Genomic DNA, 18,489 nt, shown 5'->3' with positions numbered 1-18,489 from the left:
TTAGTTCTTTTTGATCATCCAGTCAAGAGAGATTACTGAACAGCTACTTTGTGCCTTGCATTGTGCCGGCTGCCTCAGTGGTAAAGAACCCGCCTGCCAATGCAGGAGGCACGGGTTTGATCCCTGGGTCAGAAAGATCCCCTGGAGAAGGAAATGGCAATCCACGCCAGCATTCTTGCCTGGGAAATCCCATGGACAGAGGAGCCTGGAGGGCTATAGTCTGCAGGGTTGCAGAGAGTCGGACAAGACTGACTGACTGCAGGGGACGCAGTGTCTTCCTCACCACACTGTTAAGCTCCTGGAGGGCAAGACTGCTGTTTCGTCAGTCTCTGTATCCCACAGCTGTGCAACTCAAGTAAGTGGTCTGAGAGCCACTTGCTACTAATTTGCAAGAAGATAAGAAGCTATGCCACGAAGTAAATCAGCACACAGCTTCTTCACAGAGAAAATTTTGCTATAACAAACTGTCAGGTGAATTAAACAGAAAACTTCCATACGTGCTTGATTTATATTCTAGCACAAACTCATCTTGTGTTCAAGAAACTGTTCAGATATTACCATTAGTCCATGGTCTGTATCTGAGTAGCACTAAACTATAGCACCTAGCAACCTATTCTGCATATAGAACGTGCTCAGTAAGGTTTGCTGAGTTAAAAGAAATTTCTCCCAAACTCAAAGAGTGATATCACTTAGAAGCTGCTCATTTCTATAATTGTGATAGTAAACTAAAAAGGAGAGAAGGTTTTGTGGCTAAACTGCAGAACATGCTCTGCCTTCAGTTTTTGCCATAGACTGATGAAGCCAAAAAGCAGGAAGAGCTCACGAATTTTCACAGCTTCCCTTCAGAGAAAGAACAGACAGGTGCAAGCTGCTGGCGATTACTTCCTCTCTTCCTGCTTGCTTAATTTGCACTGAGGTTTAGGCCCCAGCCAGGCCCCAGCCGCTGTATCCAGACACCAGCTCTCTGCTCCAACCACAGCCCTCCAGATGCAGGACGAGGCCAAGGTGGAGGGGAACAGAAGAGGTGAGCTGAGCAAGCATCCTGGAAGGATGAACAAGCACAAACTGCTGACATTCTATGTTTCTTTGTGGGGTGTCTGTTTCAGTTTTGTTTTGGATTGCCTTAGCTGCAATTGTCACAACCATAGTAACAACCCTCTGCCCACTATGCACCAATACATATTAGCTTTGATGTATGCAGAACAGTCCTATATTCTTCCTGGCTGTGTGACTCTAGGCAAGTCAATTATCCTCTCTGAGCCCCAGTTCAATGTATCAGTAAAACGGGAATAAGAATAATCTCCATAGTGTTTGTGTGAATGTCAAATGAGATAAGATATACAAAAGATCTCTGTAAATACATGCAAATTTAAAACTGTGATCTATTAAGCTCAATTTTTCTCTCTAAAGTAAAGCTTTTCTTTCTTTAAGGTTAAAAATTAGAAGACTGTCTGAATTTATCTGCAGCCACAAGTTGTATGCAACAGTTGCTCCAATTTCAAGTAATTTCAGAGAAAATAGGTATAGTATGGATTTTGACTAGTGTGTATATTAGATATAAGCTGTCTCACATATGTGCAGAGAGTAATACACTCACAAAAATACCCCAATGTCCTGCAACACATGGCTCAGTTGTGACCCCATTCACAAAGCCTCCCCAGGCAACCCTGGCTGGAAGAAATCTTGCCTTTCTCAGAGCTCACTGTACCTGTTAAGTTCATATCACTTCAGTTCAATAATTATTTATTGAGCATTCAACGTGGGGCTAGGGATTGGGCTAAAGCTGAGGTACAAAGATAAAGATGACCTGATCTTTTCCTCTAGGAACCCGTGGTCTTGCTTATGGCCTGTTACATTACTGCCATAAAGAGTGAAAAAAGCACTGACAGAGGTATTCGGCCAGAAAGAAGGGTGACACACAACAGGGAGCCAGCAGCCCTACTGCAGGAGGCCTGGCAAAGCTTCAGAGGCTGAGCCAGTTGGGTTTTGCAGGCCGAGTAGGAGGTCACCACATGGGTGCAAGGAAAGTGCATTCTTGACGGAAGAAATGGCACATGCAAAGATATGACCGTGTGAGGATGTCTCATGCGTTAATGGACTGTCAGACTGTTAGGGCACAGGCTGCGTGTACAGGAGCACAGTGAGGTGGAGGGCCAGGTGAAGGTGGGCAGGAGCAGGTGCATGAGGGCCTTTGCGAGTCTATCTGTCCTGTGCTTGGCTGTTCATGTCCTCATATTCCTTGCTAGACTGGAAGCTGGTTGAAGGCAGGAGGCAAGATTGACAAACTATTTCCTTGGCATCAGGCAGGATGCTCTGCCCAGAGTAGACACTCAACAAAGAAGGGTGGGTGTGTGCTGAGACGCACAGGTGTGACATTCTCTTTCTATCTCACAAGAGCAGAGGAGGCTGCTGAAATACAAATCTGCACCAGACGTGCAGTGTGTTACAATTCAGCCGGCCCCCGAAAAGCTAGCCTCATGCCTGCCTTTGGTACTTAACCCACTTTCCAGATGACACGCACTGCTGCCTGCACAGGTAAGCTGGAAAGGGGGCCATTTCCAGAGGCAGGAAGCCGAGCTGCCCAGCCAGGGCTCTGCTGACCTCCCTGACAGCGGAAGGAAAAGCTCGTTTAGGAGAAAGAACTTTCCAACCCTGGAGCTGGCGCCTCAAGCCCGGCAAACGCCAGCATTCCAGGGCTGCTGATTTGCCTTTCCGAGAGCTAGAGTATTCCAGAGGCAAGCCTGTGGCTTAAAAAAAAAAAAATCATGTTTAATTTAAAAATTAGAAACTGGAGCAGGCTGTGAGCACAGGGGTTGATTGAAACAAAATTTAAATTCCTGTCAAGCCCATTTAAACACGGGGGCCCTTCATAGACAATTAGCTGCTCCCTGTGAATGCTGAATAAACTCAGGCCTGGTCACTGTGAGCAGAGAGGCACCTACTGTGAGGCGCTGAAAAAAAAAATTAACTAAAATCAGGCTGTATGAAATATTCAGCCTTCCAGTATATCACAGGGGTTTGAAAGTGTAAACAAGACAAAAATCGATTCCTTAGTGCCCTCAAATCAAGCCCCCAAAATGGTTAGGGCATCTGTTTCTGCTAAATTTTGTTTACATCGGCAGATTTGCCTTAATTGCAGTTGTTTATTTCTCATTGTCCCTGGGGCCCTAATCTCCCGATTACTAATACTTAACACTCATTTCACATCTAAAGCTACTTCTAATCCTCAACAGGTTTTGGGGGCTCTTAAAATTATTGAAACCACAGAGGCGGGAGAGACAGCCTCTTTGTGAAAGGAACGTTTTCTTATCTACTACCAGCTGGGCCCAATCATCACCAGGGATGGCTACAACAAAGGTGCTAAAAGGCTCTTCCACAATGACTGCTGCTCCACTGGGGATTCAGAGGATAAAAAGGAGCTTTGATGGAAAAATCTGAACAAGAGGCTAAAGCAGTCCAGCCAAATAAAGTTACTGTCATAATCAAATGCTGTCAATCACCATGAAAATCCAATTAAAAATGTCTCAGCACAGCCCTCTTAAGTGGAAAAATGTACCCTGTGTATACAAATTTTTGTCAACTCCACACCAGTCCCACAATGAGAAAGTCCTCCTATTCACTGAACCCCCCTCCCCCACCCCCAAGTTTAGAAAGAGATGCGGGTCATCCAGAAGGAGTCTGAGGGCGCTGCGACACACACAGGCTACTGGTATACAATTAAAAGAGTTAATTGGGTTACGTTTGAAAATTCCATTTTTATTTGTGTTGAGGGAACCTTTGCACGAATAAACGAATGGTAACTTATTCTCCCACTTCAGAATCAGTGACCATTTATATTTAAGAGAGCGGAGAAACAGTAAACCAGGATACTGGAAAGAAACTAGTCCATGCTCTGGCAAATGTCTCTCGGTAGACCATGGCCTAATGTTTAATTCTAATCTTGAAAATTAAATAGAGGACAGAAGGTCCAAATGTCTCCGCTGCCTTTCTGCAGTCTCTTAAACGGCTAAGTGAACCTCAAGTTATCTGCAGGCAGATCTGACCCCCCAAATAGCTGTCTACAGAAGGCCTCACTGAAATCACACAGCTCCTGGTCCCCCAAGGTCTCCCTTGAAACTGCTACAAATTAAAAAGCAAACAACCCATTAAACAAATCCAGCTGGTTACAACTATAAATAGGTGGCTTCTAATAACTTTCCAGCCCTTGAAATTCCTGGCTAGATTCATTCATTATTGATAAGTATTGCATCGATTTATTGGAGTGCTGTTGATGTTGTTGTTTGGTTGCTAAGTTGTGTCCAACTTTTTGCGACCCCATGGACTGTAGTCCACCAGGCTTCTCTGTCCATGGGATTTCCCAGGCCAGAATACTGGAGTGGGTTGCGAATTCCTCCTCCAGAAGATCTCCCCGACCCAGGGATCAAACGTGTGTCTCCTGCATTGGCTGGTGGGTTCTTTAGCACTGAGCCACCAGGGAAGCCCTTATTGGAGTGTACTTACAGAACATGTACTTCCAGGAATCGATGCGGAAACAGTGGAGACAGTGGCAGACTTTATTTTTTTGGCTCCAAAATCACTGCAGATGGTGACTGCAGCCATGAAATTAAAAGACGCTTACTCCTTGGAAGAAAAGTTATGACCAACCTAGATAGTATATTCAAAAGCAGAGACATTACTTTGCCAACAAAGGTCCATCTAGTCAAGGCTATGGTTTTCCCAGTGGTCATGTATGGATGTGAGAGTTGGACTGTGAAGAAAGCTGAGCGCTGAAGAATTGATGCTTTTGAACTGTGGTGCTGGAGAAGGCTCTTGAGAGTCTCTTGGACTCTAAGGAGATCCAACCAGTCCATCCTAAAGGAGATCAGCCCTGGGTGTTCACTGGAAGGACTGATGCTGAGGCTGAAACTCCAATGCTTTGGCCACCTGATGCAAAGAGTTGACTCATTGGAAAAGACTCTGATGCTGGGAGGGATTGGGGGCAGGAGGAGAAGGGGACGACAGAGGATGAGATGGCTGGATGGCATCACCAACTTGATGGACATGAGTTTGGGTAAACTCTGGGAGTTGGGGATGGACAGGGAGGCCTGGCGTGCTGCGGTTCATGGGGTTGCAGAGAGTCGGACATGCCTGAGCAATGAACTGACTGAGCTGACTGAGCTGACTACAGGGAAACAAGTGTGCTGCTTTCAGTAGCGATGCCTGTCACAGAGACTGGGCTTCAGGACTGTTTTATATTCCCCCCACAAGTGGCTGAATGACTCTGGAGCTTTCAGCCTAATCTATTATTCCCAAGGACTGGGGGGCAGGGTGGCCCACATCTGACATGGTGATAGACAGGAGACCTTGGGGCCCCCTGCCATCAATCTAACCCAAAAAAGATGGCGCTGGCCAGGTGGTCTCCTCAAAGTCTTGACTCTCTAATGACCTTTTGACTTGGAACGAACTGTCAAAGGTGAATTCTCAAGTGGTCAGAACACACGCCAAAGATCACAGGTGCTCTGAATAAGGCCTGCTTCACACTTTCTTGCTCTTCCTGTCCTTCCAGGGTGGACAGCAGAGCCCTGGTGCCTGCTCTGATTGGTCTGGCTGTACTGGTCATTAAAAGCCGAGAATGGTATCCAAGCAAACAATGTGATATCCCAGAAATTCTATTATTTTGGCACCAAATGATTTTCCCACATGACCTTTCATAGCAGAAAGTCAAACAAGAATCTCTGATCAGACCATGTAGTTCTAGTGTGGCCACCCTAACACATCCTGGATATCAGAGCCCAGGATGGCTTGCTCTTGGGTGAGTTTCCCCAACTTTACTCTGAGTTCCTAGAGAACAGGGACACACGACGTCACATTTGTCTTTATGTCTAACACAGTGTTTTATCACAATGAATTAGAATGAGTGGCACATGTAAAGAATAATCAACAGTGCTTTCTCTCCTTTTAGTCAGAACAGAGAACACGCCTGAAGGACAGCCACATACGACTAGGCTAGGAACTGAATTAAAGATCAGGCTCTTCTTTCAAGGAACTCACAATCTAGTTGTAAGGAGAAAAAAATGGTGTCAAACCAGTGAGTTTCACTTGGACGGTTTTTAAAAGCAGCAGCAACAAAAAGAGCCCCCAGGACCTGCTCCCTGGTCCAAACGCCAGAGATTCTCTGACTTGGCTTGGGATCGGGGCAGTTTCTTTTAAAGCCCACTCAGATGATTCTGATGAGTTAGGAACCCCTATACCACATGGACCAAGCTGTGAATCTACCACGAATGTCTATTTCATGTGATGAAATGCTGTTTCAAGTCAGAGACAGTAAATGGTGAGGGATTCCGAGAAGGGAGCAAGCACTGGCAAACAGGGGAGTGGGGAAAGCTGCAGGGAGGAGGAGGGAGAAGTTTCAGGACAGTGGAGAGGAGGGCATTCTAGGCTGAGGCCACCACCCAAATAACAGAAACTCCCTGTGAACTGAGCAACCTCCAAGGAGGAGCAAATGCATAATCCATTCAGAAGACCCAGCTCAGCCTGGGTGAATGTGGCAGGACACTGAAGCGGCCCCACTGCTGCACTTCACTGCATCCGAGGCAATCAAACTGTTCCTGTGGCCAGGGCTTTGCAGCCACACTGGGCCCTGAAACGATGCTGGGAAGATGGCAGTCAGCTCAGTAAAATAAGAAAGAAGACTCGCAGGCAGGAGTTCAAAAATCGCAGTCTTAAACAGGCACATCATCACCATATTAAGAGATCGGACTTGACTGATGGAGGAGAAAAGTTACCCTTAACAGGGAAATTAAAACTGTCAGATCACTATGATCAAGGAATGACAGATCTTTATCTATCTGTGTATCTCTGGCTATGTGCATATATACAAATACATTCACACGTATACACGTGCATTTATCTGCTAAAGTCTGGTGAAAAGATTAAGCAGGCACATCCATGAAAAAACAAAGCTTACTTTCTGGGGTTATAATCTCTCTGTTCTCGCTGAAGTGCTAACATGTCATCAAAAATTCAAATTAAAGCTGTCGGATTCAGTGTGATCTCAAGCATCCAGACAGTGATTCTGCCGTTGTAATTATGTGCAGTTAAAAACTAAAATCAACTTCTTACTAGTGCCTTCCTATTTATAAGCAGACACAAAACAGATGATTTTAATGGCCTTTAAAACTTGAAAATAATAATAATAAAAAATTCATTATGTGGTTGTCAAATAGACCCTATGTGGAGCCCCCGGGCTTCTGCGATATCTTTTGTGCTCGGAGAAAATATTTAGTTGAAGTTTCAATATTATCCAGTTTCCCTCTGCAAATCTGGAGTGTCTTGGCCAATGAGCTGATGTGCACTTCCCAAAGAAAAACCAAAAGCAAAAATGGTGTCTGCAAGAACTGGTGGCTAGACACACATGTAAGTCTGGCCCTAACGGTCTATTTTTAATACATGGTCCATGTGATGCAGCAAACTAGCTAAAGGGAGTAAACTACCACCAAGTTCAGATCGCTTATTAAACCATCATTAGTAGCTTCAAAAGCTTAGATTACAAGCACATGGTCCATGAGCACTGGGCAAGGGGGTATGTGTGTGGAAATGTGCCTTTCCTCATATTTGTGCTTAGGGACTCAGGAAGCACTGGACCAAAATAAAGTGGAACTTCATCTTTGGTCCAGTTAGTAGAATACAGTGATAATGCTGAATTTTATCTGAGTCCTAGGCTCCCAGAAAGCAGTAACAAGTGAGGCATCTCCCTACTCCCGGGTTAGCTCCAAAGACCAGCTGTTCTCACAGAGATAAGACCCCTGTCCATGCTGTAAAGCTGGCGGCTAACTCCCTGGTTCACTTGCCTCCATAACCTGGGCTCCCTCCCTTTGCTTTGAGACACTCCTCACTAAGAAACATTCTCCCTATTGCAACAGCCTGACTACAATCATCTCCTTAACCGTCCAGTGCATTCTGTGGGTTTGAGTCCCATAATAAAGCCATTTGGTCTGAACCTAGAAGTCACACTGGAATTTGAGTGCTGGAGATAAAAATCCTAACATGATGGTTTTTCCGATTTTTAAAAGGGACCCTGCCCAATTTATCGCATACCTGGATTCGCTTAGAGAACACCACACCAGCCTATCTGAAAATGTAATTATAATCAGGTTTTGGATAAGCAGAAAAGCTACCAGTGACAATGTAATTTAGAGGAGTTATACAAGTTAACATGTCTTTGCAAATAATTAAATGTTTAAACAGATTTTTTCTGGAACAGTTTGGTGTTTATTAGCCCCCAAACAATACCACCTCCAGTATATAAAGCCTTTTCTGAGAAATGAGATGCCTTCAAGTTTGCAGCTGCTGGAATTCAGATGAAGGGGGAAAAAAAAATCTTTCTAAAAGCACTATTTTGATTATAACTGACACTCCTCCCGCAAGACCCATACTTGCTTCTCTGGGGTTTGCAGCCCCGCTATTTACTTGCTTTCTAAGCAAAATGTCAAATTTCAATTGCAAACTGCACTCTGTGTTTCTTCTCAGGTGCCTGAGTGGAAAACCAAACCTGAGGAAATGCTGAACGAGGATGCCCTGCTCTGGAATGTACCAGGAAATGCACAAAGTATCAGGCATGATTATGGGAACCTGAGGAGAAAACCCATGTTTTTAAACAATTACTAAAGCAGTATAGTAACGGCATAAAGACAATTTCTGCGCCAGCTTGTTTCTCTGAAATTCTCTCTGCCACTGAACAGCTAGAACAGATAATAACTATTAGTAAATCAAACTCCACTGCAATATCCAGCTGTGCCTCACACATTTACATACAGATAGAATGGGTATATGTTTTTAATATGTATGTGATACGTACTTGTACCACAGCCGAAGCGCATGGTACAAAGGAGGAGGAGGATGGCAATCGGATCAGCATGAGATAATAAAGTGGCCTAGATAAAGTATTAGCCAGCGATTGATCTCAAACCGGGAGGCGGCTTCTTCTGACCTGATTACTTACTATGCATAGATTCCATTAAATAGAGCTTAGACATGGAAAGCTTCTGGAAACACTCTAAATGCATAGAAGGATCTATAGCGCTCTGAACCTAAATTGTAACTGCAGAGGTGCCCACGGCCCACACAGTTCTGGCTTGAGTCAAGGCCCACATTCAGGATAGGCTGAGAGGTTAAAGGGCCGCCTGACAGCTGGTGGGAAGCCCGGCCGGCTGAGTCCCACAGGGAGGGCCCATCCCTTTCCTTCCCTCCCCCATGCCAGCAAGCATTTCACCCTCCAAATGAAGGCCCCCCCTCTGGAGCAGCTCGCCTGGTCCTGGCCACAGAGCTCCTGTGATCAAAGTGGGAAGGAAGTGAGGAGCTGAACAATCACTTAGGGTCACGGTCCCCCTTTGAAAAACTGATGGCAGCCATGAATTTCTCTTTAAAAAAAAAACACATATCCCCACAAGCATATATGATCTTGGAGTAATTTCAGGGGCTCTAACAGACTTCCGGAAGTCACTGACCCTAGGTCAAGCACTGCTTGTCTAGTCCACCCCTTCCATTCTCAGATGACGACACAGAGAGTGGGGAGGGACTGGGGAGCTGCTGACCAGGGAAGGGAGGCTTTTCTGCTAAATCAGCCTGACCTTTACTATAAAGGGACCTGGAAGGAAGATTAATTCCTCAGAAGGAATTCTCTGTGGTTTATACCAATGGTCTATACAGAAAGGTTGCTCACCATGTGCCTTTTACTTAAAAATATGTAAACATACAATCTGAATAGCCAAGCCAGCCATGCACCTCTTCATCTCCATGCCTCCATCTCAGGTCGTCTCTCTCCCTGAACGCAGGAGTAGGATCCTTGATGCTTTGCTTCCCTCAATCTGATGGTTGAAACTGGGAAACCTTTCCCACCGCCTGCATGTCACCATCCTCTCCTCTCTTGTTGCAATCCCATCAACGCTTTCCACCTGGCAGAGGCTGCCCTTTCCCCACAGAAGCTGGAACATCCTTGCTTGGCTGCCTGACGCCTCCGAACACTGTCTGCCACTTCCTCAGAGTTTCTGCAGTGTGGGAACTTAGTTTGCTAAGTTTGTTGGCCTTCAGTCACAGAGCTGGGGCAGCATGGTCTTTTCTGTGCTTTATATCAGGGTGACTTAATAATTGGGTTATTTATGGAATCATCATCAGAGGAGCAGAAAGAGTGTGTGTGTGGGGGGTTCCTATCTGTCTGAATGTTCCTCACTGCCTGCATGGCTGATTTTCCTTTGCTTAAAGTTAGCAATAATTAGCGTTAAACAATAACTTGAAGAGTTACTCAGGACATAACTCTGAAGGCACTGAGGAGAGGGAAGACCTTCCCCAAAGATGAAGGACTTCCCTATAAGTGAGCAGGAGTCCACTCAGGAGAATTTACTCAAGAAAAAGGTACTGATGGCTGGGTGGCTGCTTCTATGTCAAGTCAAAGTTTTCAGACCTGGATACTACAGTTCCTTCTACTAGAAGTGGAATTTCTTAACAGATTGCCCAGCCCGTGGGGAATATATTGCCTGTCTGAACCCAACCTTTGTGGGTCTGTGACTCCAAGAGGCCAGTGTCAATGGGATTTCTGTTCTAGCAGCACTGGAGGTTTCACATTGCTCTGAAAAGATCTGGGGACTCGACACACTCATGCTTTGCCCATCCTTTCCTCTGCCTGGAATGACTCCTTGCAAACTCTCTATTAAAATTCAATTCAACCCCCTTTTCAAATGCTACCTTCTCCATATAGCTTCTCCCCATTTCTGTGGATCCCCACAGACTTCTGCAATTCTTTTCTGTAGTTAGTTTATTCTAGTTACTTGCACAGGTGCCTTACCCTCTGCAACACTGTACGTGGGAGGCGTACCCTTGTATCTTCTGCTGAGTCTAGCACAGGACTCTGCACATAATCATCTGTATGAATCTACCGAATTCAGTTGTCTGCCTGCTTCTGAGATCTCTCAAGCTGATGTGGATGCCAATGATGAGAATTCTGAGTTAACTCTTTATGTAGTTTAAGGGCTATGTGCCAGAAAACAGTACCAGTTCCTGCAGATCCTGGCTGGCCTCCCCCAAATGTGAACATCAAGGGAATTTCTTAGCCCAATTTTAAGACATTTCCACTTAGAACAGAAAAACTGTAGCCATCTTAGGAATAACCATGCAAAGCAGAGAGAATTAAATAGCTAAACGGCTAAATGAGTCCTAACACTCTAGAGCCTAAACCTGAGTTTTACATTTCATCTTTTAAGAATGACATGGTCAAAAACTGCAAAGATGATGATTTTTAAGACTCAAGTATTCTCGTGTGTAAGGCGACTGCCCCAAATAAAACGACAAAAACCACCTGTGCACTCACCACATGTACAGCCCAGGCCCAGAGGTGTGGGTGGTTCGGCACCCCTCTCCCTACATTCTCATTTACTAAGGCTGAGACTTGTCAGGGACACACTCAAGTTCACGTAAGGGTTTCTTGACGAGCCTATAACTTTGGATATTTCTGTCCAACTTCACCTCTGATGTTCTCCCTTTGATCTAGAAAATGCAGGCCCATAGGGAAATCTCAGCAATCCTGCAGTCTTCACAGCCGATGTGGCCCAAGCTGTGCAGACCAGGTTGGTATCCTGCTGGCTGGAGTCATCGGGCTTGGGAGATAAACTGCTCTTTCTGTGAAAGGCAGGCCCCCACCCACAGTGACAAATGGGCTCTACAGTTCATGCATTCCAGAGAATGCTCTCAGCTTCCAGATGGGAGCACCGTCAAATAGGTTGTAGACGGAGAAAGAAAAGGAAAAATTAAAGCCATTAATATGCTGGAAGGAAGACAGAGACTGGCTCCTTTAAGGGGGTCCCTAGGATGTGACTCAGGTTCTTCAAGCCAGGAACAGCCCTCTTTCTTTCTTATCCCCTAGGGGGTCCAATATTTGGGCTCAACCCCCTTGACCGCAGAAGCGTCACACACACTTCTTTGTTCCTGTCCCCTCACTGAGGCTGTACTAAGGCAGGGTGTGCCTCACTACTGCTACACCTAGGGGAATAAGCTCACTCAAACCAAACTGTGAGCAGTACCAGAAATAATGTTAAATTAAGTATAGGATGGTGCTTCCTGTGACTAAATTTTTCATTGTATCTTACTGATTTATTGATATTTATTAATTAAAAATGTGGGACAGCACACAGCAGGGTGTATAGTTGTAAAGAGATATATCGGAATATGTCTCCCTTGTCTCTCTGCACACACACAGCCAGCCACGTATGCTTGCTTCCAAGGCAATGACAGGACACACCCTTCAGCCTTGTCTTTACGACTTGCCACCCTGGAGTGGTGTTCCCCACCAACACAGACATCCGGATGCATTTATGAGTGTATGTACGATCTTTAGATGTTTTATTTATAAGTGGCCAACTCACTGCAGCATTGAAACATGCGTTTACAAATATATATCTGTTTTATGAAACCCTATTCCTTTGTTTTAATAGCTGAGCTATCCAGCCATAGCATGATAATGTACAAGGTAAATGGGTCTCCATCTCTAGAACCTGTTCCAAGTTTCCTCAAATGTGACTAACTGCATGAATTTCCCAACCATCAGAGACCTCCCCATCAAAAAAAAAAAAAAAAAAAGAAAGAAAAAAAAAGATGAGTTTATTCTAGACATGCAACCTGCACAGTTATAAATTGCAGGGGTTTTAGGGGTGAACTTTAACTTGAAACTACCCTGAAAACTGAGATTTTGCTCCAGGGGTAACATGAAGAAGAAAACTACCTTCCTGGAAAGCACATATGATGTAAAAGGGAAACATACTGCTATATTATATTTGGGGATGAAAACTGTATTACACAGAAGTTTGGGTGTTTAGAGTATTTACAAGGATGAAATACAAAGGCTAAAAACCTTTGAATTGATATCATAAAATGCTTATTATTTAAAGTGGTGAAAGAAAACTGACCAAAATTCATCCTGATTGCAATAATCTAGAGACAAGGAATGGTATGCAAAACATGAGAAAGAGTAGACTATAATTATTATTTACCAATGCTCGATGCTAACGTTATTCTAACAGCTTGTGCATTGTCAAATCAACAATCTGCACTAAATAAATGACCATTTGGGAATTTGTTAGGGAATGACTCTGTTCCTCTCCCTGCTTGACTAAAAACTGTCATTTGTAATCAAAGAAAGCGGCCTTGGAGCTGAGAACACAGCACTTGCAGCCTTACAGTTGCCTCTTTCTGAGGAAGGACTAAAGATTCACATTAACTTGATCTTTTACAGCCAATCTAATTTCATTCTACATGAATCCAAGAGGACGCCACGCCACATTCAGAATTTCCTCTAGGATTGCACTAAAAACTTAATATGCTGACTATCTTTTCTGTTACCAAGCCTCTGAATTCTGAGAAGCTGTAATAGCAAATAAGGACAAGGAGTAACCTAGATTAACTTGTGACCCTTGAGTGTGAGGCAAAGGCAAAGGATTCTGCATGAAGCTTCAAAATGGTGATGGGTTTTTAAAAAGTGAAAACTACTATCTGAGGATGTGAGCTTCAAGAGCACCCACCCAAATGAAGTAAATTATACTGGCTTTCTGGAGCCTATGGATACTTTAAATCTGTATCTAAAAAATATCTACTTACCATCAGTTCCTCAGGTGCCGGCCTTTCTTTCGGCTGCTTTCGCATGCTGTAAGAGAAAAACTCACATTATCTATATCACTTGTAAATCTGTGCAATAATTCCCACCACTGGCTATCTGCTCTGGAATTTGAAGGTTTTCAAAATTTACCACGTTCAATTCTTGGCCAAAGCATTAACATGTATTCTTGTTTGTTTATTTTGGCCTTCAGATAATCAGGTTTGGGGGGAAGCTCATGAATCAAAAATACAAAGGTTTTTTTTTTTTGTTTTGGAGTTACTCTTATAATACAGATAAATAATCAATTTAAATTTATCCTAATTCTACTTTTGAAACGAATTATGAAAAAGAGCAGCAATGTTCTCTTCCTGACTTGGTTATCAATCATTTCAAATAAATTTGGGGAATAATACACTTCTTTTTTGGTAACTGGGATAAGACAATAATAAAAGAAATGTGACGATCAGGTCAAATAAGAAAACATCTCATTCCTTCATAACTACTCTGAACAAGTCATATATAAAAGAGGTCAGGCATCTAGATAATGCTACAAAATTATAAATGGGTTATTACATTATCTTGTCTTTCATTTATTTTGGGTTCTCTGCAAGTTGATAATTCATTAAACAGCTGTGGGGAAGTTAAGTTTGCTGAAGAATCACATTCCTCTTGCAAAATATTTCATCTGACATACAACAGGCATAATTAGTAGCTGCAACATGCACTTAGCCAGGTGATGAAGCATCTACTCGGGGGACTGAGGTAGCCATGGGTAAGCTGCCTACTGATGGCCAATTCATACTAAACTCAGAGTATCTGTGGGATGAAGTCATGAAAAGAGATTGCTGGTTCTGTCACCTGTAAAATCATAGACATTTTTTGTTCATATGAGTGAACCTCAAACAAGCAAGAAAAAACAAACAAACATACAATCTCTGCATTTGCTGACAGCATTTTTTTTTTTAAAGTAGAGATCTAATGATCATTTGGTAAATAAGAACCGTAGTTACGAACCGTTAATGACACCAAGGACATTTGCCTTCCCTATAAATAAGCATATGCACCTCTCAAATACTGCATCCATTAGCAAGTAATTCAAGCTGTCTCACCAGTGGATTTGGTAACACTCCTAATCTGACATTCCAAAGTAGCTGTATCTCTTGGGAAAACAAGGCTATTACCCACTATCATTTCTGTTTCGGCTTGACATCTGTGGAAATTTCAACACAGGTTATCCCTCCCTCTGTTTCCATAAAACTTTAATGTAACAGCTGATCAATTTTTTTGGACAGAAGGCAGGCAAGGCCCTATCTGCTCAGAATGGGCCCCACCCCCAGGTTGGTCCCAGACCACACAGCGAGAAAAGCAGGGTGGTCAGGGCAGAAACCCAACATCTCTGAGCAGGTGATGCCCAAACCCAGCGCTCCAGGCAGCTCAGGAATTGCACGGTTTGTTTTCCAATGTGTACATTTCAAAATGGGACATTTCCATCGTGTGCTTCTGTTACTAGGAATTCCACATAAAGAAAATAAAGACTAATACATATTTCTAGATAATGGTTCTAGTATTAATGAGCTTAGGATTCCAGTGTTTAACCAATATGTATGCTTTTTAACAACATGGCTTGTTTTGAAAATTAAATGTTTGCAGAATGAAATTAGTTTTTACAAGCTACGGAATATATATAAGTATTTTAAATAAACAGAAATAGCGCTAATAAAAATTTTAGAAGTTGGGGGTTAAAAAATCTCTTCCCCACATATTTTTTTCTATGGAATATAAACTACATGAGACATTTTTATTAAGAGGTAACATATTACACTTAGTCAAAAAGGTGATAAAGCTTGACATTTATATTAAGGAATATTTCTTGGTTTCACTTGAGCATCATCGTCAGATGACTCACGGTGGGAAGGGGAGGGGAGAGTGTTCAGCCATTGCGGGTTAGCAAGGACTCCTGAGTGCACCTCTTGTGGCACTACAGGAATGAAGGGCTCGTCTTCCACTAGTGGATGTGATTCTGAAGGCGTGATGAAATGAGGACTTTAGGAAGGAGGGAAAGAGACGTAAAGGCAGTTAGGAAGGAGTTCCAGAATGTGCAGAACAGCTTCCGATCAGTCGATCAGTCTTGTCTCCTGCTTTGGGGCAGTCATCTCTATGCTCCCAGTTTCCTTCTCCCCCTCCCTCCCTCTCCATGTCAGGGTGAGGGAGCAGGCAGAAGGGTGGCAGCTGGGGAACTGGGCCTTCCAGGGCCACAGGGCTGCGTCCCAGTAGGGGAGAGGGGGTGATGTGAAAGGGGTAATAGAGGAAAACTTCATTCCATGGGGAAGAAAAAGGCAGACGGCTGGAAAAGAGCCCTTGCACCTGTTTCCTCAGATGTAAAATGACAAGGGGTTGCCTAGAGACTCAGAGATTCTGTGCCCCCTTTGATCTAAATCCTGTGGTTTTCAGTACTTATAAAGGTAAAAGCGGGCCTAATGGAACCACGTTTTCATAGCCTCTCTAACATCAAAATTCACTGAAATGGGACACCAGTATTTTGTCTAAAATACAACCAAAGATAAAAGTTGTTTACCGAAAATCCGATGAATTAATAAACTATTCTGCTTCCACTAAGTGACAGGCATTTTTATGGGTAACTTGAGGTCTCATTAATAAAAATAAGCTTCACATGTCTGTGCAACAGGGGCTATAAAACTGTGTACTTCTTAAACAAAACAAAACAACTGAATAGCAACAGCATCTGTGCTCAAAGAAGTAGCCTATTCTCAGAAGTTTATTAAAACAGGAAAAAGCCTCTAAAGTACGTTTACGACCCTGTGTGTAAATAACGTTCACATAATTTAAACAGTTCCTTCAGCTTTGCTGCCCCATCTGCCCAAGGCCCCTGAAGTCCCTCCCGTCTCCAAAAGGAAGCAGGGAGAGCCATAAGGTCTCACGGAGCTGCCGAGCTAATGGCATGTATCATTTACATTGAGGGCATGGCATGTTTGCAAACAGGCTCACCACTGAGTGATGAAATGTACAAATGGCTCGGAGAACTCTCCAACCGGAAGGACGGGCGAATCCTGGGATGGAGGAAAAACAAGTCATCAAAAGTCACAGCAATTCCTTGTCTTTCTTTATACCCTCCACCCCCATCCCAAAGAAGCAAATAAAGATGACTATATAACAAGGATTCACCAGCATGTGGAAAGGAAAATAAGGCATCATCCAATTAAAAAAAAAACTGTCTATACTCTTTCACGTTTATGTAAAAATGCCAAATTTAAAGCCACACACATTTTATAATGGTGAGAAACAGGAGAGCAAAGAGGGAAGGGAGGTGAAAAAAGGACAATGATAGCCACGGGGTAGGAAAGAAGGTATGAAAGTGTAAATGAGAAATTAATGATTATTTAAGTAACACACAAATGGTCGTGTAATTAACAAAGAGCTGTGAAATTATTCTTCTGTTGACCTTTGTTTCTCTTCCTGGATTTGCTATTTATTTACACTTTCCTTTTTATTTACATTTATTAGTATATTCAGTTGCTCTTAACTGCTTGCCTTTAACTGAGTCATGTGGGTCATAGTTGTTTTTTTTCTTTTTTTTTCATTTTAATAGAAAAGCTTTGAAAGGGGAAGAGCTGTTTACTAAAAAATAATTTTGGCCTATTTGCTAGTCTAGGCAAACTCATCACAGGAGCAAGCCAGTGAATTAAGGACGCCATGAAAAACGCCCACCTTGATCACTGGCAGAACTGGGGCGGGGATGGGAGTCACTCAAGAGGGCAGGCAACGACACAGCCACAAACCACAATCACCATGTAACACAGGGAGCAAACCCCATGACCATTTGCAAAGGAAGGCTTTAAGAATTTAGGAGTCTTTCCAAGAATGACAGAGAGCGCCACTGTGTTTATAGTGTAACAGCTCAGGGTGTAATGAAATTACACTGCAGAGTACTTTACCAGTCATCTCATTAGACCTACAGTTGGAACAAGAGAGCCACATAAAGTAGGCAGCTGCAAATGACTCTATTCTCATCTATTCTCATTTGCTATTAAAAATACCTTTCGGCGGCTTTTTTCCTCCCTGACATCCCCACACAAAGTGCCCTGCAAAGTATGATACATGCACCTATTTAAATTAACAGAGGAATGACTTATTTTAATCTCACTGTGCTTTGGAGTGCTTTGGCCATTTGGATGAGCAATATATCATTACATACAACCTTCTAGCGCTGCAGGCAAGAAACTCAGAGCATGCAGCATTTGGTGGGAGCCAAACAATTTCTCTAGCACACAACTGTGTCAAATGCATGCATGTATTCATTATTGAGAACGAGAGGAAATAGCTTTGATGTAGTGGAAAAAAGAAGATGATAAAAGCACCTCTGCAATATGCGTGTCATTATCAATGGTGGCAGATAGATACAATTGCACAGCCTCCTCTGTGATTAGTAAATATACATATAATTGCTGTGGCCAATTATCAGAAAAATGAGATCGGTAATTACAAGACAGAAAATTAACTAGAACTCTTATTAAGGCTTTGTTTCCAATTCAAACAATTGGAAACTGGTGGAAAATACAATTAAATCAAAAGGAACTGAGAGGGTCAAAGTACCCCCCCCCCAAAAAAAAATCCCAAAGAGGTTTTTTTTTTTTTTTAAAAAAGGAATGTGAACCAAATGTTTCTTAGTTTTTGCATATCTGTCCTCTTTGAATTGACTGTTCATCCAGAGGAGAGGTAGGCTAGTAATCATAAAGTTAAAATTCTCATCAGTAGAGAAAGGCTTCCAAGAGGAAAAGAAAACAAAGGAAAATGGGAGCGAAATAAAATCTTGCCTAGTTCAAGGGATTACATGCAGGCATTACATAGAGAGG

General features: G+C 43.1%; 1 protein-coding gene across 3 annotated transcripts in view; it reads right to left on the bottom strand.

The window, feature by feature from the left end:
- Window positions 1-18,489, bottom strand: part of MAP2K5 (mitogen-activated protein kinase kinase 5) — a 262,225-nt gene that overhangs the window by 31,839 nt on the left and 211,897 nt on the right. For all 3 annotated transcript variants that reach the window (XM_052646192.1, XM_052646193.1, XM_052646195.1), the window contains 2 exons: window positions 16,625-16,686; window positions 13,621-13,666 (listed from right to left, as the gene is read on the bottom strand). In XM_052646192.1, coding sequence (XP_052502152.1) covers window positions 13,621-13,666; window positions 16,625-16,686 — 108 coding nt within the window. The remainder of the gene's footprint in view (window positions 1-13,620; window positions 13,667-16,624; window positions 16,687-18,489) is intronic.

Source organism: Budorcas taxicolor, chromosome 10 (genome assembly GCF_023091745.1).
Source record: "Budorcas taxicolor isolate Tak-1 chromosome 10, Takin1.1, whole genome shotgun sequence".
Taxonomy (NCBI): domain Eukaryota; kingdom Metazoa; phylum Chordata; class Mammalia; order Artiodactyla; family Bovidae; genus Budorcas; species Budorcas taxicolor.
The sequence above is the reverse complement of the archived record's forward strand: the minus strand, read 5'-3'. Positions and strand labels throughout refer to the sequence as shown.